This window comes from Lasiodiplodia theobromae, assembly GCF_012971845.1.
Source record: "Lasiodiplodia theobromae strain AM2As chromosome Unknown scaffold_55, whole genome shotgun sequence".
Taxonomy (NCBI): Eukaryota; Fungi; Ascomycota; class Dothideomycetes; order Botryosphaeriales; family Botryosphaeriaceae; genus Lasiodiplodia; species Lasiodiplodia theobromae.
Window position 1 is genome coordinate 200,023 of NW_023336536.1, and position 24,297 is coordinate 224,319.

At 55.6% G+C, this 24,297-nt stretch overlaps 11 protein-coding genes across 11 annotated transcripts; 5 read left to right on the forward strand and 6 right to left on the reverse strand.

The window, feature by feature from the left end:
* Positions 1-375: 375 nt before the first annotated feature.
* Positions 376-1,071, forward strand: LTHEOB_11952 (Carbohydrate-binding WSC domain-containing; the record flags this gene model as incomplete). The annotated part of the gene is made up of 2 exons (XM_035508765.1): positions 376-459; positions 517-1,071. The coding sequence occupies 2 exons, from the start codon at positions 376-378 to the stop codon at positions 1,069-1,071; spliced, it is 639 nt and encodes a 212-aa protein (XP_035365521.1).
* A 783-nt stretch (positions 1,072-1,854) lies between these two features.
* Positions 1,855-3,607, forward strand: LTHEOB_11953 (Cell surface receptor MFS transporter protein; the record flags this gene model as incomplete). Its single annotated transcript, XM_035508766.1, has 4 exons — positions 1,855-2,100; positions 2,163-2,275; positions 2,329-2,677; positions 2,756-3,607. 4 exons carry the CDS (start codon positions 1,855-1,857, stop codon positions 3,605-3,607), a joined length of 1,560 nt encoding a protein of 519 aa, XP_035365522.1.
* A 452-nt stretch (positions 3,608-4,059) lies between these two features.
* Positions 4,060-4,826, reverse strand: LTHEOB_11954 (Ubiquinol-cytochrome c reductase complex subunit; the record flags this gene model as incomplete). The annotated part of the gene is made up of 3 exons (XM_035508767.1): positions 4,060-4,124; positions 4,210-4,326; positions 4,472-4,826. The coding sequence occupies 3 exons, from the start codon at positions 4,824-4,826 to the stop codon at positions 4,060-4,062; spliced, it is 537 nt and encodes a 178-aa protein (XP_035365523.1).
* A 692-nt stretch (positions 4,827-5,518) lies between these two features.
* Positions 5,519-7,338, reverse strand: LTHEOB_11955 (Set domain protein; the record flags this gene model as incomplete). Its single annotated transcript, XM_035508768.1, has 3 exons — positions 5,519-5,790; positions 5,845-6,513; positions 6,570-7,338. The coding sequence occupies 3 exons, from the start codon at positions 7,336-7,338 to the stop codon at positions 5,519-5,521; spliced, it is 1,710 nt and encodes a 569-aa protein (XP_035365524.1).
* A 455-nt stretch (positions 7,339-7,793) lies between these two features.
* Positions 7,794-8,657, forward strand: LTHEOB_11956 (Ribonuclease t2; the record flags this gene model as incomplete). The annotated part of the gene is made up of 2 exons (XM_035508769.1): positions 7,794-8,162; positions 8,217-8,657. The coding sequence occupies 2 exons, from the start codon at positions 7,794-7,796 to the stop codon at positions 8,655-8,657; spliced, it is 810 nt and encodes a 269-aa protein (XP_035365525.1).
* A 689-nt stretch (positions 8,658-9,346) lies between these two features.
* LTHEOB_11957 (uncharacterized protein) lies at positions 9,347-12,457 on the forward strand (the record flags this gene model as incomplete). The annotated part of the gene is made up of 6 exons (XM_035508770.1): positions 9,347-9,563; positions 9,616-9,953; positions 10,004-10,527; positions 10,581-10,821; positions 10,871-11,082; positions 11,161-12,457. 6 exons carry the CDS (start codon positions 9,347-9,349, stop codon positions 12,455-12,457), a joined length of 2,829 nt encoding a protein of 942 aa, XP_035365526.1.
* A 613-nt stretch (positions 12,458-13,070) lies between these two features.
* Positions 13,071-14,174, reverse strand: LTHEOB_11958 (3-oxo-5-alpha-steroid 4-dehydrogenase; the record flags this gene model as incomplete). The annotated part of the gene is made up of 3 exons (XM_035508771.1): positions 13,071-13,184; positions 13,241-13,764; positions 13,850-14,174. 3 exons carry the CDS (start codon positions 14,172-14,174, stop codon positions 13,071-13,073), a joined length of 963 nt encoding a protein of 320 aa, XP_035365527.1.
* A 993-nt stretch (positions 14,175-15,167) lies between these two features.
* On the reverse strand, positions 15,168-16,360 carry LTHEOB_11959 (uncharacterized protein; the record flags this gene model as incomplete). The annotated part of the gene is made up of 4 exons (XM_035508772.1): positions 15,168-15,212; positions 15,277-16,001; positions 16,060-16,206; positions 16,261-16,360. 4 exons carry the CDS (start codon positions 16,358-16,360, stop codon positions 15,168-15,170), a joined length of 1,017 nt encoding a protein of 338 aa, XP_035365528.1.
* A 799-nt stretch (positions 16,361-17,159) lies between these two features.
* Positions 17,160-18,065, reverse strand: LTHEOB_11960 (Mn superoxide dismutase; the record flags this gene model as incomplete). The annotated part of the gene is made up of 3 exons (XM_035508774.1): positions 17,160-17,542; positions 17,680-17,859; positions 17,942-18,065. The coding sequence occupies 3 exons, from the start codon at positions 18,063-18,065 to the stop codon at positions 17,160-17,162; spliced, it is 687 nt and encodes a 228-aa protein (XP_035365529.1).
* Positions 18,066-18,846: 781 nt separating this feature from the next.
* Positions 18,847-20,512, forward strand: LTHEOB_11961 (Siderophore biosynthesis protein; the record flags this gene model as incomplete). The annotated part of the gene is made up of 2 exons (XM_035508775.1): positions 18,847-20,306; positions 20,395-20,512. The coding sequence occupies 2 exons, from the start codon at positions 18,847-18,849 to the stop codon at positions 20,510-20,512; spliced, it is 1,578 nt and encodes a 525-aa protein (XP_035365530.1).
* Positions 20,513-21,243: 731 nt separating this feature from the next.
* Positions 21,244-23,518, reverse strand: LTHEOB_11962 (Carboxypeptidase s1; the record flags this gene model as incomplete). The annotated part of the gene is made up of 3 exons (XM_035508776.1): positions 21,244-22,506; positions 22,568-23,111; positions 23,163-23,518. The coding sequence occupies 3 exons, from the start codon at positions 23,516-23,518 to the stop codon at positions 21,244-21,246; spliced, it is 2,163 nt and encodes a 720-aa protein (XP_035365531.1).
* Between the last annotated feature and the right edge of the window lie 779 nt (positions 23,519-24,297).

The window sequence follows — 24,297 nt, forward strand, 5'->3', positions numbered from 1 at the left end:
GAATCGTAAGACTTGAAATCGGGTCTCGACTTGAGATATCTGGGAAGAGGCAAACGCAGCAACGTTGCGGCCCAATTCCCCGCTCAAGTGCTACCACTTTCCTCCTGATGCATCGAAGGCAAACCGATAGCTTGGGGTGAGATGGTAGAAAGGGTAGCGGGGTTCGACCGGTAACTCCCGTTTGTGCGTTGCCGTGCTGTGCAAACAAGTACGACGTCGTACGCTGCCGCCGTCTCTCTTGACGTTGAAGAAGGCAGACGAAAGGAGTATAAAGCGGACGTCGACCGGCGACGTTGGCTGTCAACAAAAGCCACCACGCGGTTTTTGCCCTACCAAGCATCTCCCGAGCAGTTCTTTGCCCGCTTGTCAGTCACAATGTCTCCCACCTACCTCAAGCTCTTCCTAGCGATGCTGGGCCTCTTCAGCATTGCCACTAGTGCACTGCCAGCAGATCCAGAGGTCAGCCCAGCCCCTGTTCTGAGCAACCCGTTCAGATCCATTGACCGTTCCATGTAGAGCATCACCATTTCGCTCCAGGATCCACCAACTACTTCATCCATCGCTTTACCCTCGCCCACGATCCCAACCTGCGCCGGCTCGAACACCGAATTCACTTGCCCTGTCGGCAACGACACTCACTACGTAGCGCACGACTGCCAGGACTTCGTGATCGAGTGCGGCACCGACCGCACCGGCGGCGACCTTCCCAACAGCCCGCAGTATCCCGGATCATTCTTGGGCTGCGTCGACGCGTGCGCGAGCGACGAGGCGTGCGTGGCTCTCGTCTACACCGACGGGCCGTGCTACCTCAAGGGAGAGCTGGTGGCCACAGTTGAGCTGCCGGGCGCTACGGGCGCGAGGAAGGCGACGGCGTTGGTATCGGCGACGGAGACGTCATTCTTGGAAGCGCCGGTCGTGACCAGCTCGGTGTGGGCAGAGCCTGAACCTTGGACCACTTCGCTGAGCGCACCCATCGTGGTGACTACATCGGTCGTGTTTAGCGTCGCGAGCTCGGTGGCTGTGGCGACGGTCACCACGACGATTCTTGGAGTCTCGTCGCTTGGAATTTGAGGATTATGCGAGAGCAAGGGATGGGGTTGTGAGAGACAAATTGCTGAATGGAGTTGGGGAGTGACGAGAGCAGGACGTTCGTTCCTCGAAATTTCTGTTGTTTTAGCGGGAGCCTGTGGGGCGCACCGCGCGCGGAGCGGCTGCGGGTAGTGCCGGGACCACGAGATTAGGTAGCTCGACCTCACAAGATACGCGCACGCTCTTTTGATTCCTCCTCAGCTCAGGTCGTGTACTGGTGATACGTCCGCGTGCGCCACCGATTGTTGAACTGGATTGTTTGCACACGGCGCGCGGAGGATTGAGGCAGAAGCCGTCGGCTATGCAGAGGTCGGGATAAGCGCTAGCCGACTAGCCGCAACTGGGCTGGCAGGTGTTGGATTAACTCTCTCCGCCGAATCAGCGCCTCCCCCGGTATCCAAACTCTCGCAGAAAGGCAAAATGGCCGCGCATTCGCTGTTGCCGACCTGTCCGCGAGTCCGAGACAGGCAGGCCCGCTGGCCTGATGCGCATCAATACCCGCGTGTTACACCCCCCGGCTAGCTTTCCGTGGCGCCCGTTGGCTGTCTTGGGTGGCACGACCAGGATCTAGATGAAGGAATGTGGGAATGCTGTCAAACCCTTGTCCTACCGCATGCCCAGCCATGGACCCTGGAGCCGAGGCTACCGGGGTCCGTTTGCCCTGCAACCCTATCTCTCCAAGCTGTCTTCATCGTCGCCGCTGCCCTCACTTCCGCTTGCGACCGCTGCCGAGAGCGATGACGAAGAGCGGGTCTGCTAGCCGACATGGATGACGTTTCGCCGCAACACCACGCTGGAGAGAAGATGGCCGCTCACGAGGTGCATAGCGACGCGCCGCTCCGCGACGGCTCAAGAGATGAGGACGGCAGCCGACCGAGCGGCCAAGACGCACATGCTGTGCGCGAGCAGCACAGCGACAATCAACATGCGCATGGCCATCATCGCGTGTACCGACGACGCTGGTTCGGCCTGCTGCAACTAGTACTCCTGAATGTCATCATCAGCTGGGATGTAGGTCTCGCTGTCTTCTATCATTCAAGAGAGAATGAGAGATATTAACAATTCGGCTGCAGTGGCTGACGTTTGCTGCCGTTTCCTCCGACTCTGCCGAGTACTTCCATGTCACCGAGACCGCTATCAACTGGCTGAGCACGGCAGTTCTGTTCGCCTTTGTCGCCACCAGCCCGTAGGTTGTCTCGTTTTTTTGAATATCCGGCATGTCCACTCACATGCATTTAGCATTGTCCTCACGACTCTTCACCGCGGACCGAAACCCGCCATCATCACCGCTAGCATCTTCGCTTTAATCGGGAACTGGGTTCGCTATGCTGGTACGCGGGCTGGCTCGCACGGCTACTTCGGAGTCGTCATGTTCGGCCAGATCTTGATCGGGATAGCGCAGCCGTTTGTGCTCGCCGCGCCCACTCGATACAGCGACCTCTGGTTCACCGAGCGCGGCCGCATCTCTGCAACGGCATTGGCATCGTTGGCCAATCCATTCGGCGGTGCTCTGGGCCAGCTCATTGACCCTTTCTGGGCGACCAAGCCGAGCGAGATACCGAACATGGTGCTATACACTGCTATAATCGTACGTCTAATCCCAATTACTACCCAATTCTCAACCTAAGAACTTCAAAACTGACCTCAGAACCTCACTAACCCCCAGGCCACCGTTGCCGCCATCCCCTCCTTCTTCATCCCAGCCCGGCCTCCGACACCGCCCTCCGCCTCGACCACGCCCAAACCAACCGCCGTCCTCCCCTCCCTCCGCTTCCTCGCCCTCAACCCGACCTTCTGGCTGATCCTCCTCCCCTTCGGCGTCTACGTCGGCTTCTTCAACGCCTTCTCCTCCCTCCTCAACCAAATCCTCTACCCCTACGGCTTCACCTCGACCGACGCCGGCATCTGCGGCGCGCTGCTCATCTTCGTCGGCCTCGCCGCGTCCGCGATCCTCTCGCCGCTGCTGGACCGGCGCCATCCGAAGCCCTACCTGCGCACCATCAAGCTCTTCTGCCCCGTCATCGGCGCCTGCTACCTGGCCTTCATCTGGGCGCCGCCGACGCGCTCGCTCGCCGCGCCCTACGTCGTCTCGTCCGTCCTCGGCGCCGCGTCCTTCGCCCTCGTCCCCGTCGCCCTCGAGTACCTCGTCGAGGCCACCTGGCCCGCCGCCAGCCCCGAGGCCGGCTCCGTCCTGTGCTGGACCGCGGGCCAGCTGTTCGGCGCCATCTTCATCGTCATCATGAACGCGCTCAAGGAGCCCGGGTGTAGCAGCACCAAGCAGTGCGAGGAGAGCGGCAAGCACAGCACCGGCTGGAAGCCGCCCGGTAGCATGTGGCGCGCGCTCATTTTCCAGGCTGTCGTGGCGCTGGCGGTGCTGCCGGCGCCGTTGTTGCTGGGCGTGAGGAGGCTTGGGTTGGGTGCGGGGCATAGGAAGGGGAGGATGGAGGCTGAGGATGCGGAGGAGAGGGGCGAGGTCGAGGAGAGCGGGGAAGGTGGTGGGGAAGCTGGAAGGTCGTAAGTTCGGCAATGTAGTTGGGAATAATGTAGTTCATCTGACGAGTGGGATTTTGTTCTTTATGGAATATGTACTGGCGTTCGATCGGAATATGGGAGGATTGTGACGGAGGTTCCGTATGCTTGTGTGTTTGACAGAACAAATGACTTTGACCCCGCAATGTTCCACATCAAAAGCGGCCATGGCCAGCACCGATTGCATTCACATGCACGTTTGTACCAATGACTTGGAACTACAGCTCTTTTTTGATTGCTGTGGGGAGGAAAGAGACGAATCTAGGATCATAGTACATGTCGGGGTGCGGAGTGAGAAAAGCTGTACAGATGCCGAATGGCTCTCTGATCGTCTCTGGGCATATCTCGTGTGGAATTGTCGGATCGATCTACAGTATGGCAGCCATCCTACATGCAAACCATATACGGCGGCGGTCGGGGATCTTTCTCGCGCGGGTCGGTTTACTTCAGGGAAGCGAAGAGCTTGGGGGCGGCGCATTGGGTGGCGCAGTGGGCGAGGTGGAAGACTGCGAGTCGATCCATCAGTGGGGGCGCCTCCAGCGAGCGGAGAGCCGTTGTTCGAATGTTTGCGCGGGATTTCTGTCTGCTTACACTCCTCAACGCAGTCCTCGTCGGCCTTGCCGTTGTCGTCAATCTGCTTGGTCACGCGCTCAACGCACTCGTCGTAGTGGTGCTTAGCCGGGTGGCATTCCTTCGACTCGGCGCACTCTGTAGCGAAGACCGTTAGCAACGTGCTCATGGACGGACAGCCGCACGATGCAATGCCAATTGCGCTCCAATGGCCCAGCGATGGCGGCGCAATGACAAAATCGTTCGCATCGGCGACGCATTCGGGAACCGGGCAACCACTCACCCTCCTCGAGCTTCTCCTTGATATCTTCGGGCTCCTCCTCCTCCTCCTCCTCTTCTTCTTCCTCCTCCGCGGGTTCGTCTTCAGACTTGTCGTCCTCGCCTTTCTTCAAATCAGCTTTATTGACTTCGGCCTCTTGCGGACTCTCCTTGGACGCTCCGGCGGTGGCTGGTGTGGCGACGGGGGAAGCCCCGCCGCGCACGCTCGCTCCTCGCTGCTGCGCGGTTCCAGATCCGTAGGTTCCTTGGTTCTTACCGCTCTGGTGCTCGTCGCCCGTGTCGGCCTTGGGCGCCTCGGCAACGACGTCGGGAGTGACGACGGACGAGTACAGGTCCGCGAAGAAGTCGGTGATGCCCATCTTGAATGCGAATTGGGATGGATGCGGGTTGGTCGGTGGCGACGGGGGCGGAGGGTCGTCTGCGGCGTGAGCGTTGACGTCGGGCTGAAGGGTCGTCGGAGCGAGGTGGAAGAATCGACGAGGTCAACTCGGAAGCTCCCAGCGAAAATGCGCTAGGGCCATTTTGTAATCTGATTCGCCCGCACATCATTCGCTGCAACCCTCCGCTATGTATCTCTCCGGCACTGCTCTTCGCTTTGCATGGTTTGACGCCATTACTCTTGCCTGTTCGTCTCGGAGCACTTTGTGAACAGCGCTTGGTCCCACACTGGCGGATGAACACCTCGAATTTCCACTTTACCACGTTGAATCCGCCCTCCGATTCTTCTCCGCTTGTCCGCTAGCCGGAGCCAAAAACCAAAAACCGTAGTGATTCAATTGTCCCCAACATTACAGGGCCTGAAAAAAGTCTCCAGAATCTGAAACGTAACTTTACTTCATTGGGATGCGGAAAGCTAATGTGAATGGTTTGCAGCTACTATATTTTGCTGCTTCACGTGACGTTTCCTTTCACCCACGACCGTCTTGGTCTTGGTCTGAGGCGGAATGTGCTCAAGCTAAAATCCAGTCTGCATCTATATTTCTTACAAGGAAGGATGGTTTCTTGTTGGCAACATAAAGAAAACGCGCCTAATGTTGAGTGCTGCGTGAATCTAGTCCTTCATGCAGACGAAGAGCTTTCCTTGGTGCTCATTATCGTCCAGGTATGCCAGCATCCTCGCTTCCGCATCCACCACATCGCCTGCCCAGTTGTACAGCTCAGCGCCGAAATTGGGATCCTGCCAGATACCGTCGGCATGCGCACGCAATTGCCGGACGGGCATTGGCAGGTGTGACTCGGACTCAGTCTCGTTATACGGGTGGGATTCTAGTAAATCCTTGAGCCACGTCGAGATACGAGACGACTCTTCGACACCCATGGTAGCTGGTGGAAGCATCTGTCAGCCAAGTAAATTGAGAACTGAGAGAAAATACTCACTGAAGGTAAGCCATGCAGCACACAGCCAAAGAATCCACGCCTCTCGCTCCACACCCTGCTCCCGGAGAGATGCAAGATCATCCGTCTTGAAGTTGATCTCCAACGCTGAGATCCAACTCCTTCCACCAACCTCCTCTTTATCCTCCTTCAGAGCCTTGACGGCATCGTCGAGACTTGTGAAGTTGGCTTTCTCAATCAGCTTTTCAACATCGGCGTGGTTCTCCTTGAGGATCTTCATCTGGCTGTCCCGATAGATCTTGGCATATTGCTGCTTCAAGTTCTTAGGACTTTCTGGGAGGTAGTCGCAGAATTGGTCGATGTTGTCGTACTTGGTAGCCAGGATCTCGAATAGGTCGCACCGCGCTGAAAGCGTGCTACGCCACTTCGCACGTTGTCCCTGTTGCTCGTCTTGGAATTTCTTGAGGACTTCCATAACAGTCCAGATGGTTTGTGGCACACCCGAAGAAGTGACTTCTGGATAGTCTGGCAGAGATACCTGATACGGGCCGAGCAGGTGGTCACGGCCTCTGATGTAGTGTGTTTGAGCGGGGTCCCATTTTCCAAGAAGCCTTCCGAGTTCATCAGTGATGGGAGGAGGCAGTTGTCCAAACCGAATAGCTACTACGTCGCAAGGGTTGTTGGGAATGCAGAAGCCGTATCCATTCAAGACTGGAGGGATCAATCTACGTTAGACTCTCAAAACTAAAGGTAGCAGGGCAACCTACGCTCTTCATTGTCTTTACCGCCATAGTTGTTAAAGATTTCCTGACCCTTAGCAACCACCTCTTCTGTTTTGAATTGGAAGGCGCCGTGGTCGAAGAACCAGAACACCTTGGCAGGGAAGCGGTGGTTGAGTAGATCAATGACTGGCATAAGGACAGCATGAGCCTCGTTGTTTTTGCTCATGCCGGGATCGGAGATGAAGGATCTCGAGGTGAAGATAGTGGCAGCCCATTTGTACAGCTCCCATGTATACCCTTCAACATCGACATCCTGCTTCTTCAGAGCCTGGACAGCATTCTCCCACTCTTTTTTCCATTGCTCGGCCCGGGGACGCCAGGCCTTGTCAAGGTTAGTTCCGAGAAGCCAGGCAGTGTCGTTCCGCTTCTCATTGATGGCTTCCTGGGTCTTCTCCTCAGAAAAGAAGATCGGGGTGTTCATCTGCTCGCTCTTAGGCAAGCATTCGATGTACGGCGCCCAGAGAGACTCCTCCCCGAGGAGCGTCTCTCTGATCAGAGCTATGTTACGGAGAACATGTTCTGGTAATTGGCCTTGGATAGACTCCGGAGCTTGGAGATGAGAGAGCTGCAGTTTCAGCGGACACGTCATGAGGTGCAGTCCACCGGCGGGAGGGTTTGAGATGTCCTCAGCTGCGAAGCCGGCCACGCCTCCATAGGCGTCCTGAGCGAAGCGCAAGCTGGGGTGCACATAACCGCCATGCTGGACGAACCAGTCAACAAGACGGTCGATGGCCTTTTGGTCTGGTTTGGCCATGTTTCCGGCTTTATCTTGGCATCAAAAACTCGATTAAAGAATTGCCCAAATAGGCGTTGGCGGACAAGGGTAATAGTGCGTGCGTTGTTTCGTTTTCTGCGTCAACCACTCGGCGCTTCGTGGTCCAGGTGAGCCGTGCCGGCGGGGAGTGTGTGGATTGAGAAGAGTCTGCTCCAATAGACGGCGGCCATGTTGACTCGTGCATTGGAGATGGAAGGAAGGGCCGAGGGCAAAATGACATCAACGCACGGCCCACCCTCGCGCGCAGCTCTCGCTATCTTCCCAAACAAGCAGGTCCTCAGCCTCCATCGCTCACCTCCGACCGCCTCGTGCTATCTCGTACCTGATCGCCGCCGGCATTCGTCGCGGGGATTGCCGAGTCCGATAATGTTTTTAAGCCAGCCAGGTACAATGGCGCCCTCGGCCCTTCACCGCGCTGCTCCTCTTCCGCCAACATGCTTGTCCCCCGTCTGATTCTGGGCGCAGCCGCCTACCTGTCCCTTGCCGCCGCGACGCTGCACTCGCCCCCGAACGGCAATTGCTCGAGGCATGATTTGAACGTGCTGTCTTGCTCGCCCGAGAGCCTGACGACTGACGCCTGCTGTGTCGAGTCGCCCGGCGGCCTGCTGCTGCTGACCCAGCTCTACTCCAAGACGGCCGGCGGACCCGAGAACACCTGGACCGTCCACGGTCTTTGGAACGACTACTGCAATGGCAGCTACCCTTCTTCGTGCGATGCGTCCAGGAACTACGTGGATATTGCGTCTACCCTGGAAGAATACGGCCAGGACAGTCTGCTGGACTACATGAAGGAGCACTGGAGAGTAAGCCATATCCTGGCATGCGGGGGAAGATTGCTGTTCTAATGACTCTCATAGAACGACCCGGTCATTACCACCTCGAACGGCACGGACGAAGAGCTCTGGGAGCACGAATGGAGCAAGCACGGCACCTGCATGACCACCCTCCGCCCGTCCTGCTACACCCACTATACCCCAGAGCTTGAGCTCGTCCAGTTCCTCCACGAAGTCGTCCACCTCCACAAGCAGCTTCCCACCCAGGACTATCTCGCTTCGTGTGGAATTGTGCCGACGAGCAACAGCACATACGCCTTGGCGGACATTGAGGCATGCTTCATTAAGGTCACAGGAGGATACCTGCCGCACATCGGCTGCACAAATGGCTCACTAAGTGAGGTGTGGTATTATCATCATCTGGCCGGTAGGGTCAACGGCGGGCGCTACGTCCCTACGAACACCACGTATGGAAGCAATTGTCCCAAGACGGGCATTGTCTACCCACCGAAGCCGGCCTCGTGATCGATACCTGAGTTAGAGCTTCGTAATTCATTGCATTCTCTGTTTCTACGATTCAGCATCTTTGTGTCTATGCCTCCAAGGTTCGTCTTTCAAAGACTGCTGCAGACAAGTCTACCATGCAAGACATGGGTGAGCGACTTTCGAAATCAACTCTCACCTGTGTCACCTGCAAGTTTCTCTGTACTCTGCTCGTGCTTTCCGAGTACCTGCCTCTTGCCATGATCGTATTCTCTTCACGTGAATTCTCTTCATGTGAAACCCTGATTCGGCCATTGGTTCCTTCCATATTATCTAACTTATACCCCGTGAACGTTCAGAATCAGGGTCCAGATTTGCTGCTTATAAGCCCTCCATCCTTACCGGCGCCCTCCGTCGTTTTCCTTCAACCACCACCACCCTTAGCAACCACGGAGAGTTATGCACTGAGCTCTACACCGTCATTACTCTTGGCTACCGCCGCGCTCAGAAGATAAAGCAGACGAACAGCGCATCTTAGAGGTCAGTTTGGTACCCAGCACGTCTCACTCAAGCTCGCCTTCACAGTGATACTATTGAAGCTTTTCACTGCTTACACTTCTTCACCAGCTCACATGGATCGAAAAAGCGTTGAAAGAAATACATCCTCGCGAGAACGTCCTTCCTCACCCCCATCCAGCGCATGCAGCGAGCTAGTGCTGTACCAACCCACGATGATGGGTCCAAGCAAACAGGATGCCGTTGGCACTGTTACGATCATCAAGCAGGAGCCGGAACATGGTGAAATCAGCGACCGCCACCCATCCTCAATCAACGAAGACATGGCACCGTCCTTGTCAGATACAATGCAAGAGTCCCAGTTCACCTCTGGATACTTGCCCTCACCTACACAGACAACTGCAGCAAGCTTGAAAACTGGCATGAAAAGAGGTAAGACATGTCATTAAGTCCAACTGAAACACGAACGCTGATCGCAGTGTAGACTATGATACAATGAACGGCGAAACAGACCTTAAAAAGTGCGCTCAGCAGGACAGAAAGCACGATCAGCTGACAGAAGCGCTACCAATGACGGCTTTGACTCATAAGAGTTTCCTTTCTGCGGAGAAAATTGCCCAAGACATCCCCGACAATATTCTACGCATAATTGAGCAGAGTGGATTCATCGACGAAGATTTCGAGTTCCTGAAAGGACAGGCCGATTGTGTCAAAAAAGTATACACATCCCGAGAGATCAAGATCGGTCTCAAAGGCGATTCCGGCACGGGCAAGTCGAGTCTAATCAATTCGCTACTTGGATATGAGGGAATTGCCCCATTCGTGAGTGCCTGGCTAAACATGTTATGAACCGCGTGCTAACTTTGGTCTAGGGCAATGAAGGCGAAGCCTGTACGGCGGTTGTCCAAGAATTCCGCAAGCCCCGTCCGTCACAGCAGACGCCTTTCGAAGCAGAGGTAACGTTTCTGTCCCCGCCAGCTCGAGAGGCTGCTTTGAAAGACTGGGTTGGAGATTTCTGGGATAGTCGTCAAGTGGGTGCGGATGAGGAAGATGGCGATGACCTCGACGGCGAGGATTTTGACGATGAGGTCAAGAGTGGGGAAGGCTCTGCAACGGCTGTCGAAGCCATCCATTCCCTATTCTCGGACCATGACGAATGCAAAGGCCTCGAGGAGACCAAGGCATTCTTATCCACCGCAAAGAGCCGCGAAGACTCTCGTCTAGTGGCCAAACTCAAAGCCTGGATGGAAAGTTTTTTGAAGAAGCTTGGAGTGGAAATGGGCACCTACAACATTAGTGCTGCTACTCCGGACCTACTTCAAGATGAGGTTGCTCCTTTTCTGGCGCAGGTGAATGATGGACGTCCTTCCCCGTGGCCACTAGTCAAAATCGTCAGGTTTGTCTACCGTCTGTCAGCGAAGATTTCGCCGTACTAACGAATATTTTTAGGACTTATTTTGATTGTCCGCTTCTCTCCCATGACATCGTCCTTGCAGATCTCCCCGGAACTTCAGATATAAACAAGACTCGTGTTGAGGCCACTAACGTCTACATGAGAGGAGTCGAACACACTGGAGTCGTTTCCAAGATTGACCGTGCAGCATCTGACTCCGTCACGAATAAATCCCTCATTGAAGCTTACAAGCGCAAGAGGGGTCCTAATGTCTTCATGGTGGCCACTCACTCAGACGTAAGTAAACCATGGACATACTGTTTCTTCGAAGCTAATTGCATAACAGTCGATCAATACCAACTCACCTGGCGTCATTGATAAGTGCATCAATATGTCAGGTGCGAGTCCAAGTGATGTGCAAGAGCTATCTACCCTCAAAGACGAACTTGACACCATCAGGCTGGACCTCAAGAGCCTTGAGTTAAAGGAAAATCAAGCTAAGAACTCGAGAGATTTTTCGCTCATGGGTGAGCTCAGTAGCCGTTGCAATGATCTACGGTAAGATATCAACTAGATATACCCTACACTGTCTTTTGTGCGCGCTGTAAGGCATGAACTAATGTTTGGATTTTTTAGTGCCCAAAAAGTCACGAAGCTCCATCAAAGCGCCGCGATATGCATCAAAATTCGCAACAACAAGGTTAGGAAGACCCTCATTGACCGCCACTACAACATGATGAAGCAAGAAATCCTTCCCGTGTTTTGTGTCTCCAATTCGGAGTACATGGTACACATCGTAGGATACGATGAAGAGCATCCCCCGAAGATGAATGTCGAAGCCACGGAGATTCCCAAGCTTCGTGCCTACATCTATTCTTTGCCGGCCAAACGAAAGGTTTCAGCATTCAAGCACCACGTGAAGTACGCGCTACCATCATTAGTCAACAGTCTTGCTATGACTTGCTCTCAGAGCAAGTTGAAGAGGCGTGATGAGCTCCAGAAGATCTTGATCAATGCACAGAAGCCCATCCGTGATGATATCACTCAGATCTTCAAGGAATTTCTCGCAACTGATGTGCTAGCTAAGCTGGCGAAGATCAAGAAAAAGAAAGCAACGTACATTGCTGCAGCTACAGCAAAACTGAGGACGTACTCTAAGTGGAAATCCTCTACGCAAAAGTCCTTTTGCCAGCACAGAGGCAACTGGGAGACTCAAAAAGTGGGATACCATGATTGGAATTCCGAGATGCTTGAGCCGATGATCAATGACCTCAAAGATGATCTTCATCCATGGGAAGATGTTGGCGAACCTCTTGCTTGCAAACTGTCGGACAAAGTCATAGGAACGCTTCAATCGCTTATCGAGCAGATGGGAGAATCTGCTGGACCATCTCGAAACGTGCTGAAGCCTTTCTTTGATGATCTGGAGCTTCAAGTCGAACCCTTTGACGACTTATGCAAGACGGTGGCTCACGAGATGGAGAGGGAGCTCTGTCTCATTAGGGACCACACACTTTTGGCTGCAGAGGCAAAGGATTGTTTCTTCATTCAAATCCTCGACAAGACTTACGTCGAATGCGCTGCGATGACCGGCCCGGGAGTGAGCCGGAAGCGCATGGACGTATTGGAGAACAAGATCCGTGAGAAAGGACCAGCAAATCCCTTCCATAAGGTCCACGAGAAGGCCAAGAACGCGGCTTTAAAAGTTGTCGATCACTCAATTGAGCGTTTGGTGGTCGACGTCGTGGGACGCTTCGACAATTTCCACCGCACATTCATGAGGGCTTTCAAGACGGATGAAAGTGATGCGCCTGAGGCGAAGGCCCTCCGACACGAGCTCCGGAGTCGACTCCCCAACTTTCAATACATGATTGCCGAGTGTGGACGCCTCATCCAGGAGAGCTGCGAAAGCGAGACCAAAAGCAACATTTAGACTGGTCATGCGTCCATGGACCACTCGCGACATCCGCCTATCACACTCGGGAGCGTTCGGATGTCATTCAGCAGCCCTTTCTATGGCACATTCCATCTGCGTCACTCTTTAGCAATTTCATCGACGATTCTCTGCCAACTTTTCCGAAGCAGCATGCCCACTACCGTCGAGATCTGGAGCCATCATCGTTTATTGGAAATGATGATTAAGTTTTCCAATATCTTATTTCCAGCAAAATCGGGATCTCCTCCTACATCTTGCTATATCCCGGATTCTCTCTCCGACGAAGAGGATTTCTCTTTCTTTTCCTTTCACTTAAAGGTGGAAATCAATTCGTTCTGGCTTGGTCTTGGCGTAAAAAAAAAGCTCAGTCGTTTATTGAGCAGAAGGTGGTGACTTAAAAGGGGTGATAGCAGCAAATACGTGAGACGGTGGGGGTATTATTTTTCAAAGCATATATATATCCGAGCATCAATAGAGACAATCATCATATGACAATGTTCCAAAATATATTAGAAGAGGCCGTTTAGACGTGTCTCATCGCCAAACACCATCTATTTCTTCATCTTCGCTGGCAAGAAGCACGTGGTCTGCAGACTGACCCAGCAAGCACTCACTTGAAGAACTTCGGGAAAAGCATGGGTGTGTTCTTCTTCCACTCCTGGTAATCCTTCCGGTCACCGTACCTCTTGTCATACTTGTTCTCGCTGAGCGGGATGCCCGAGACCTGGTTTCCCATCAGCTCCGTCGAAAGCAAATGATACACGCAAGGAAAAGACGTACCTTCAGCAACAAGAAAGCCACAAACGCCGGGCTGACGGCACACATGCTGATAGCACCCAACTTACCCGCCAACCCAGCACTCAAACCCAACCCGCTCAAACCCGCCTTACTCGCAACAACGCCGCCCGCCGCAGTGGCGATGCCAGTCCACAGGGTAATCTCACCAAAGTAATTCGGATGCCTGCTCTTTCCCCAAAGACCCTTCGTGATGAAATCCTCATCGTGCTCCTTCCGCTTCTTCGCCTCCATCCACGCGCTCTTCTGGCGGTCCGCCGTGGCCTCGAAGACGATGCCGAAGACGTACAGCGCGAGACCGAGGACATCAGTCAAGACCAGAGGACCCAGCGCGGCGAAGGTGCTGGAGGGTAGCGAGTTGAGCAGCACGACGGGCAGGGCGCACAGCGAGACCCAGGTCGCCTGCGCCATGAAGGCGCCGAAGAACTTGGGCGGCGAGACGCGGATCTGGTCGAAGCGCGAGTCGCGCCCGCTCTCGGCCGTGATGCGCTGGAGGAGGAAGGATCCCACTGTTTTTTTCTCAAAAATCAGACACTATTCATTTTTCATCTGTCTCCGCTTGAAGCGGGAAACCGGGTTCACAACAAAACTCACATCTCAACGCCCACAACCCCACCGCCGCACTCAGCGCCACCTGCCGCCAATTCTGCGCGCGAAGCACTTCCATCAGAAGGCCACCGGTTCCCAGCGTCCCCGCCGCATACCGCGCGCGCAGCACCGGCAGCACCAGGCTGGCCCCCGTGCAGGCGAGGTAGGTCAGGCTGCCGCTGGCGTCGTAGAAGCGCTCGCTGCGCGCGGCGATGGACGGCGCCGCGACGGCCGCCTGGATGCCGTACGCCAGCGCCAGCGTCGGCACGAGCGTGCGCAGCAGCGGCGTCTTGAACGCCGTGGCGTGGAGGAGCGTCGGGAGGAGCGGCATTCTGGTCGCGAGAGAAAAAGAGAGTAAGAAGGAGGAGAGAGAGAGAGGGAGAATGGGAGAATGAAGACTGGGCGGAGAACGGTTTGGAGAGGGAAGGTGGTTACGCAGGGGCGTTTTGACTGAAAAATACGAGAGTTCTGTTGCGGCGTAGCTACACGCGAAAACTGGAAAGCTATGCGCCTGGGATAAATTTATTGAATCTCTTCGACCTCGAAGCTATATGCGGTACCTTATAACGAAGTACTCTCGGGTCGCCGGACAGTTTGAAAAGCCCGAACCAGACCAAGTGATGATTCAATGGCTCGCGGGGCTGATGGTGAAAACGAAACGGGAGCGCCCGTCCAGGGAAAAGGCGGGACGCGGCGGTTGCTTCGTGATCCTTCACATGCTCGACATGAGGGATGACTTTGTGCTGGGATCGAGAGTGCCGCTTGCGGATCGATATCGTCATCGTACTCTTGTCAAACGCCGATCCTCCGACCACCCTGCGTGTCGTCGGGTTCTTTCGCAGCGCAGGAGCTCCCAGCCCTGCGGATCATTTTAGACGAATCCTGGCAATACCATCTCCTTGAATGATTTGAAATGCGAACTCTGTGAGCTCTGATGAATTATGTGGATGTCTTGCTATTGTAACAACATCGACACGTATTTCCAGCCGACATTGAATCATCAAGATGAACCCTTGGTACCAGTGACTCTAAAGCATGAAATCTTATTTTCATTGATGCTGGGCCCCTGATGCTCATGCTGGGATGCGCCCAAGGAATATATGCAAGAAAAAAACCGTGTCTATCAACAGTGTCGGCTCTCATCAATCCTCAACTCCAGCCATTTCAAGGGCATGTGATTTGGGTTGTACCCTTTCTCTTTGCCCAGCGTGAGAAGAATCGTCCAGTGATAACGCCAATAAAACCGCATCCCTTTTAAGTACATTCCATCGCATTATACCGTGTCATCCATTCGTTGGGCCGGAAAAGGAGACACACGGCTCCTTCAGCGACGGTCCGGCATCTGGTGCTGTCGACGGAGATACTCCTTCTGCAATTGGGTCACCAAATTAGCGTGGGGCTGCACCATCCGTCCAATACCCGTCTTCACTCACCTCATTAAGCTTTTTTGACAGCTGGCCGTTCTCCTCGACCACCTTGCGGATCTCCTCGTGCACGTTCCCTTCCAATTGCACGAGCGTGTTCTTAGGCAACCAGCGCAGGATGTGGAAGGCGTTGGCGTACACGTTCGTCGTGCTCGAAGGAACGTGGCGCTCCTCCGGAAACATGTCCGGCAGGCTTATCGTAAACGTCTTCAGGCCCCAGCAGTACCGCAGCCCGAGGCGCACCAAGTCCGCAAACCCTTCCAGAATATCATGATGTGTGGGAATGGCAAGTCTGACATGCTTGATTAAACTACGGCTGCGCTGGTGTAGCTGCGACAGCGTGCACAGCGCGCTGGGTAGGTGCAGCACCAGCTCATTATCAGAGTATAGCACGGGTCGGGATTCGCGGTAGATGAGCTGCGACACGCGCAGTAGCGCAGGCACAAGCGGGTCGGTGTTTATGCCGTTGTCGCCCGTCGGCAGTTGTCTTCTCGATTCGCTGCGGCGGTCTGGAACACCGCGACGGGGTTGGAGGAGGAGCCCGTCGGCATCGTTATTCGTATTGGCATTGGTGTTGTTGCTCGCACGGTCGTCGGGCAGGCCTGACTCGGGCGTTTCCTCCGTCTCCCATTGATAGTCGCCTTGGTTCTGCTCCTTTTCGGACGGACGGGGCATGTGGAGAAGTATGGGCTTCGGACGCGAGAGGGCCATGCGGTAGATCTCGAGGCGCAGTTCTGATGCCCAACGAGTTAGCATCTCAGCTGAGAGTTGCGGCGTGTGCGCGCTGCTCACCTGAGGGGAGTTCCATGAAAGGGAAGTAGTCCTTCTTGTGTCGCCGCTCCGTTTGCACGTTGCGCGTAGGCGCCTCACTTGCGACTTCTGTCTTGTCGGCGTCTTTTTCTAACGACGAAGAGTCCATGGTGTGGATCTGGTGGGATTCTGAGGGCGCATCAGCATTCGGCGGCGGCGACGGGCGTCGAGGGGCCTGCTCACCAGTCGAACTCCTGAAGTGAGAGTTGTCTTGCTGGTGGCGGTGCTCCGGTCGAGCGTCATCGGTGGACGCCTCGTTTGCGGCGTTGGGGCCGGTAGCCATAGGTACCGCGGGTATCGGGTGAGGACGGCCGGTGTCGCAAGCAAGTCGACGGCTGCAGTGTGGCGGAGAGCCAAGCAGGAATTACGGTCGTACTGATGCAAAGAAAAAGATGTTGAGGGGTGATTCTCGGCGGACAGCGACGGGCTGCAGCGGAGACGAGGGCCAGAAACAGAAGGGTGCAGTAGTTAGTCGTTGGACTAGACCAGGCGCAAGGATGCTAAGCGCGGGGAAGGCGTGATGTCAATGCGCGGACCCGCGCGGAGAATTCTCGTAGGGCTCCTCCGCGTGCTGATTTCATTCGCTCCGCGTCTGACTGGAGGCGGTGTTCGTCGTATGATCGCGAGCCAAATCCGCGCCGGGACTTCTTCTTGGGCGGCCCGGGTGGACTGACTACAAGCTTATCTAGACCGCATCCGCTTCCTCGTGCTTTGCCTCGTGCTTTACCTCGTGGCAACGGAGCCGCCTTTCCCCGGACTCTGCTGAGTTCCTGGCGTGACGGTTCGCTTACCGTTCCAGTCCAGTCTGCGCCCAAGACACACCCTGACATCTAGCCCTTCCCCAGCGGCTCCCCACACGTTCGCAAACAGCTTGCTGCATCTAGTTAACATGCTGACGCTACTCAGCAGTCTGCACGATCGAGAACTTGACTAGGCACGCATGTTCGTCTCGACATCCACCAAACGTCGGGGAAAGTATCATTAATTTCCAATGCTACGCTGTACATTAGGGGTAACCTTATGCGACCCCGCCGACATCCTTCCATTACTCGTTCGCCCAATTCCTTTCTGGCAACGTTTGTTTACTTGAAGCGCTTCTCGGCCGCCTTCCAGTTGATGACCTCCCAGATGGCCTTGAAGTACTCGGCCTTCCTGTTCTGGTACTGGAGGTAGTAGGCGTGCTCCCACGCATCAACACCGAGGATCGGACGGAACTGGCCAACAACAGGGTCCTGGTTCTGGTACGTCTTGATGCCAATGTTGCCGGTCTGGACGTCCTGGACCAACCAAGCCCAACCGCTACCCTGGATGCCAGCGAGAGCGGTGTTGAACTTCTCCTTGAAAGCGTCGAAGCTGCCGTAGCTGTCGTTGATGGCCTTGGAGAGGGCGCCCGACGGAGGCTCGCCGCCGCCCTGGGACTTGGGTGCGAGGTTCTCCCAGAAGAGAGTGTGGTTGATGTGACCACCTATAGCAAGACTTCGTCAGCATTCGCTCTCGTGTCATGTACTTCACCAATGTCGCGATTGGAGTTTTGGCACATCTGTGCGTCAAAACACCCCCACTTCCTTCGGCACGAGGTTCTGGACTGAGCGGCTGACTAACCTCCGTGGAAGTTGATGAGCGGCTGCAGGGCAATCTGCGCAGCGATATCGTCCTTGGCCTTGGCCTCGGCAAGCTGCTCGGAGAAGTTGTTGTACGAGGTAACGTAGGTGTTGTGGTGGTTCTTGTGGTGAAGCTCCATGATCTTGCCGGAGACAGCCGGCTCCAGCGCGCCGTAGTCGTCTGTATGCGGCAACACATTAGTAAAATGCTCACGCCGGCCAATTGACCCAGAGGAAGTGCACGGAGATGAGGATGGACATACAGGCCAGGTCGGGAAGGGTGGCCTTGGTGCGCACGAAGCTGGTGCCGGCGAGACCAGCGCGGCGGGAGCCAGCAGCACGAAGGCCGGTGCGGGCGACGGAGTTGCGGAGCAGAGTGGCAGACATTGTGATGTGAAGATTGGGGTGAAGAGGCTGATGGATGGAGGAAGGATGGTGTTTTTGGGTGCGGGCGCGCTGCAGAAGGCCTCGGACGCTCGGGCGGAAGCTGTGAAGCTATGATGACTTCAGAGCTTGGCGTGCCGAAGTGCGGCGAAGAGCGCAGCAGCCGCCAGCAGCGGGAGCCAATGGGCTGCGCTGCGAGCTACGTGACTCGGACGGTCGGACAGCCGACGGCCACATCTTCTGTTTGCATCCCTTCGTTTCCGCGCGGAGAGGTTCCTATGACGCAACCAAAGCGGATGGGCTTGTGGAGGGCTGCTTCTGCTGCAGATGTATGCAATTATTCCAATTTTATCATGGACGTGGGTGAATATAGCTCAGCGCAAAAATCGTGCAGCGGGCTGAGACGGCCGACCATCAATCACCATGCTTGGGGGCACACCCGCGCGCTCAGGCCTCAAGGTGCGGCCCTGAGCGTCCGCCCAACGTCATCGGCTACAGGCGCCCACCAACCCCACCGCGGATAAATCATGTGTCAGCTTGAAGAAAACAAAATGCCTTTGCTGCCACGCGCCCAAGCCCGCAGTGTCCAAGACTCCGTGTCCTCACGCCATCTAGTCTGACGCGCTAGCGGCCCCAGGCGACAAATTTTAGGAAGCACGGGGAAAGTAGGTGTGGGCATGGCAAAGGTCACTTTATAAGGGAATGCACGCTTTCTCCTCCCCAGTCGCATCGCTCGCTTCGACGCAGGTCTTCTCTCTTCTACCAACCCCGCGTTGAGCAAATCATGACCACCCAAGGCCTTGTCCACCTGCCGAACGGCCAGAACCTTACGGCCGTTCCCGTGTTTGGCGGCCTGCAGTTCAAGGTTAACGACCTGAGCAGCCACAGCAACTCCCCCCTGCCTCCGGGATGGACCGTCGTGCTCAACTCGCAGATCGATGAGCCCGAAGACGAAGAACCAGACCAGGAGAAAAATGAGGATAACGATGAGGACGCCGAGGAGCCAAAGGCCAAGCGTGTGCGCCGCTACACGCGCCCGACGCTGCAGAACGACCATCTGTACATCTCTTCCATCTCCAATCCGAGCAGCACCGAGTTCAAGCCGGCCTCATCCCCCACGCGCCAGATCGCCATGATGTTGTGGGCGACGCTGTACTGGTACTTCCATCAGCCCGAACCCGAGCCGCAGTTGACTACGGCCGCCTCTAAGAACACGGCCCAATTAGGCAAGCCTAGGGGTGATTGGCGAATCAACATCAACCGCGAAGGCATCTTCAAGGGCCGCGTTGTGTTGCCCAAGCTCGAGCGCATGGGCCTCATCGCTAGTGAAGACTCCAGCGTGGGAATCGTCCAGGATGAGAAGTCTGGTGAAGGCTGGACGAACATGTTCGTGAGCCGCCGCGCCTTCTGGCAGATGGACCCGCGTCTCTATCTCTTCACTCTCCCCGCCCTCTCCATGTCTCCCCACGGCTCGGAATCTCCCTTCAACTCCAGGCCGAACTCGCCGACCCCGGCCCCGGAGCACAAGAAGCGCGAATCCGCAAGCATCGACGGACTCCCGTCAGGCCTCTGGTCTCCTACCGCGCCGGGTCCTTTCCATTCGAGCAGCCACCTTCCAACCTACTATCCCCCGGGTCCCACTCAGTACATCTTCTCGAACAACATCCGGCACCCGCTGCGGCCGAAGCCCCCGCGCCAGGGCGAGACGTTTTACACGCGCTACATCCCCAGCGTCGGGCAGTACCTCTCCTTCCGCGTGGCCTCGGCCTCTCCCAAGCCGCAGACGCACACGGGCCCCATCTCGCACCGCAACAGCGTCTCCGGCGGCGCGCAGCCGAGCATCGAGACGCTGGCGCTGGGCGACTCGGACACGGACCTGCTGCACCGCTGGATGAACGACCCGCGCGTGTCGCACTTCTGGGGCGAGCAAGGGCCGCGCGCGCACCAGGAAGCCTTCCTCAAGACCGGCCTGCAGAGCCGCCACAGCTTCCCCGTCATCGGCTGCTGGGACGGCAAGCCCTTCGGCTACTTTGAGATCTACTGGGTCAAGGAGGACGGCCTGGGCAAGCACCTCGGCGGCGACGTCGCCAACTACGACCGCGGCCTGCACTGCCTCGTCGGCGAGCAGGAGTTCCGTGGCGCCCACCGCGTGCGCATCTGGCTCAGCGCCCTCGTCCACTACTGCTTCCTGGCTGACATGCGCACTGAGACGGTCATGTTGGAGCCGCGTGTTGATAACGAGAAGTAAGTCTCCCCCTTTTTTTTCCTCCCTACATTCTTGTCCCGCCTACAACAGCATTTATGAACGGAGAACGCTGACGGTTTTGGCTAGGCTCCGCAAGTACCTCGAGGAAGTCGGCTTCTACAAGGAGCGCGAGGTCAGCTTCCCGCACAAGCAGTCGAACCTCATGAAAATCAGGCGTGAAGCATGGAACGGTCCGGCGTTGTAAAGAGAGCATGTGTGAACACTCGCGAATAATGCCACTCTTCCTGTTTTGTGATTTGGATCATTCAAAGTTGATTTTCTGGGTTCAGCAATGGTTTCCCAGCTTCATACCCATACAGCCGTGCAGCATTTGGATACAGGGCGGAAAGTACACGCAAGGCAATCAAGCAAAGGGTTTCATCGGTGGGTTTTCATCCCTTGTCTCCTAGCTATCGAAAATATCTGCATTATACTCGATCAGGAATTCCTCTGCATTTCTCGTAGGATCTACCCAATCATCGTGTTTCTCCGACTCAAGTACAGGAAGCAAGTTGATCGACGCGCTCTAATAGTATGGTCATCGCGGCACGTAGGTAGAATTTTTGGCACCGTGCTAAAGTAAAGTTCCTACTCATTATGCATTACTCGTATATCGGCCTACCTATGCTGAAGTATCGATCGCCTGCTCGTAAGCGCCCACCACACGGGGATATCTGAACCGACCTAATGCCTGATATGCTGTCTTTTGACAGCCACAGAAGTGAGCGAAAAGAGACAGAGAAGCGCCAAGCCCAGCAAATGATCCCTCAACGCCCGTGTGCCTCCCCTTCTTGTCCTGTACATGTGCCGAAGCGGAAAAGGAAGAGAGAAAAAGGATTAAGAGGAAACCGTACGTTTTATGCAAACGCCATCCCCCAAAATGATATCGACGCATTCAATAACTTTTTTTTGTTCAGCCATTCTCCTATACCGACCTCAAAGCACCAACCCAGCCGCCAGAGCAACAACAGCAGCCACACCAGCGCCCGCAAACCGCGTCACCTGGGGCTTCGCAGCACCAGTGCTGGTCGGGGTGGCGGTGGCGACGTACACGCCAGTCGGCACGACGGTGCTGCTCTCGACGCCGCCGGTGCTACCCTTGGCCGTGACGACGCTCGCGCTGATGCTGGCGCTCGGGAGTGGTGTTCCCGGTTTGCCGGCCAGCACGCTCGTCGCGGGCGGGTCGAAGTCGTCGTCGTCCTCGAACCACATGCCGTTCAGCACGACGCCCTTGCCATCCTTGATCTCCTCGATCTGGTCCGACGAGCAGCTGTCATTGATCTTGCGGATCCAGCACGTCGGCGACGCCGTGCTGGACGTCACGTCGTTGGTGTGCGTGGCGTTCTTTGAGCCGTGTGTGTAGAAGGTGTTGACGTCCGCGATGGCCTTTCCGGTTCCCAGATCCATGCCCTCGATGATGCGGGTGAAGAGGGTGAAGGCGGTCTCGGGTTGGTAGGCGGGGACCATGTGTCCGGCATCGTAGATGCGTGAGAATGATAGGTTACTGAATTGGCGAACTGCGCCGCCAACGTAACTGTTGTTTACGATGATGTCCGCGTAGCCGGCGGCTTGGAACGCACTCGCGTACGCAGGGACAGATGCGGCCAGCTGCAGGGATACGGCCTCGCCACCGAGCCAGTTGGAGACGTAATCAGCATCGCCGTTGATGATGGCAACACGAACACCATTTGAAAGGAGGTAAGCGAGATCTTCGAGCTGGTTGCCACGGATACTGTCGCCTGTTGTGATGAATCCCTTCTGCACGTTGAGGTTGCTCTCTGTGTAGTTGATACGGGCTCCTATACTCTTTTGCACGCTGGCGTAGTTCAAGTACTCCATATAGTCTCCTGATGGTATGACATCCGGAAGCTCTTGTCTGATGTCGTACACGCTGCGCCCGGACTTGCTGTAGGTTGCTTGGAGCGCGTTACATGCGGTAACGGCGGAGGAACAGGCTTCGTTCACGCTGGTTACGTCACCTTCACCTTCTGGGTCGTAGATACTAGAGACATTTCGGCAAGCCTTGATCTGGGCGGAGCATCCATTTGGCTTGTTAAAGGCATAAAGTAGGTTGAGCTTGTCGGTGGTATCAAACAGCTGTATGTCGTACGTGTTATTATTACCGAAAGAAGCATAATAAGGCGCTTGTATCATCATGTCAATAAAGCCATTGATAATGCCGAGAGAAGTGAGTTTAATCTAAGTAGTGTTCCCGCGTTAGCCATAGAAATGGATCGTCTGAATAGAAAGATAAGCATACCTCAAGAGTGTCGGCGGATGATATGGTGCCGTTGTTCCGTTTAGCATTTTGATCCTCAAATAATCTTGCAAAGGTAGGGCCATATTGACCACCGTAGCTCTCAGCAAAGAGATTGATTCCTGCTGCTTCGACTGAAGAGCTGTTTGATCCCACTCCAGGATTGTACTGAGGGAAAGTGCCTAGGAAAGCCTGAAGAAAATGCCAGATAGCATGCGCCGCAATTTCAGTAGTGTTCGCAGTTGCATAATTATTGCCGCTACCAAAAGAGCCGTTGATGTACGACCAGGACGGTTGTCCGGCTGGAACATCCCCAGGGGGGTAATTGAAGCTGCCAGTCAGCAGGTCCTGTGAGGCCGGAGTTACGTCGTCATACGAAAGGCCGACGAGATTGGGTTGATCAACGTAGAGCATATTAGAGCTCCTGTCCCAGCCCCAAGCCCTAGCCTGAGTACCGTATGAACCGTCGGACATTTGCACGATTTCACAAGGACCTGATTCCTCGAATAGGCCGATCATGCTGCTGCTTCCTGGGCCGCCATTCAACCTATGCATCTGTTATTAAGCCTGTTTTGCGCCAATGCGCTGAAGCACCCACCAGACAGTGAGCGGCGCCGTTTCCGGCTGCTCACGGGCTTCTATGAACCAGAAGAAGGTATTAATCGAATAATTCTGCTGAATTGGCGCTAACGTGTAAGGCGGAAGGCTGATGTAGCCGGAGTACTGCTTCTGCGAGTCGAAGACGGTGGTGCATGTTCCCGGATCAGGCGACTTGAACGATATTGTAATATTCGAATTGGCGGGTGAGCGGGTGACGTTCGAGAAGACGATGTCAGGCGTGGTTTGCGCGGCGACGAGCGAGTGGAAAGCCACCAGCAGCAGCGTACGAAGCTTGCGATGGGTCAGCGTTGGTTGCGACGGCGCGAGGCGCAACAGGCCGGGAAAGCGCACCATGGTTGCTGCAGCTGCCGCGAAACCGCAGGTCAGAGCAGCATTAATGAAGCGCACGGTGCAAGGACAGCACACAAAGAGCGCAGCAGAAGAAGAGACGCGCGTTGTCTCGGAGGAAACGATTGTGGGACATGCAGCTGAGCGAGTGATGGGCAAAGAGTGGAGGCGTCAGCGCGGGTCGGGGACTTCTGCAGGGAGCACGCGGTGGCGCGAGAACCTGGGGTCGTCGGGTTTGCACTTGGCGCCGCGAACGGACGCAAGGACGGACGTCAAGTTACTGTTCTGCAGTACCGGTGAGGCACTGCATTTTTATTGCTGCCGGCTTAGTGCAACTCGTCCGGAACAGCGGCACTCGGGACGTGGCCGAGCCCGAGCCAAGCGCGTATCAGCCTCGGCCAGCCCTGCAGCTTCGTTTCGAGGGTCGTGTCTGTCTCAAGTGATTCGTGTCTAATCGTGCCATGACGCAGGCACCGATGTCCTCGCACCGCTAAGGACGGATTCGACGTCGCTCCGCTTCCTATGAGGAATGGGGAGCTGAAGGGCATGAATGCGCAGTTCCAACTATCTCAACTTTGTTGCCTAAGCGGACTGACCTCGTACTTTTTCTCCGTTTAAGCGACTCACCGCGTCCGTCACAATTCAAGTGGGCCAAGAGGTTACCGAGATTCAACTTAATTCGACAAGGGGTATTTCTACTACTAGCACAGGCCACTTTCTTTAAGCCTGGCAAAAGCATCTGAGCACATTAGTATGTGAATCATCATCCGCCAAAAGCATTGCAA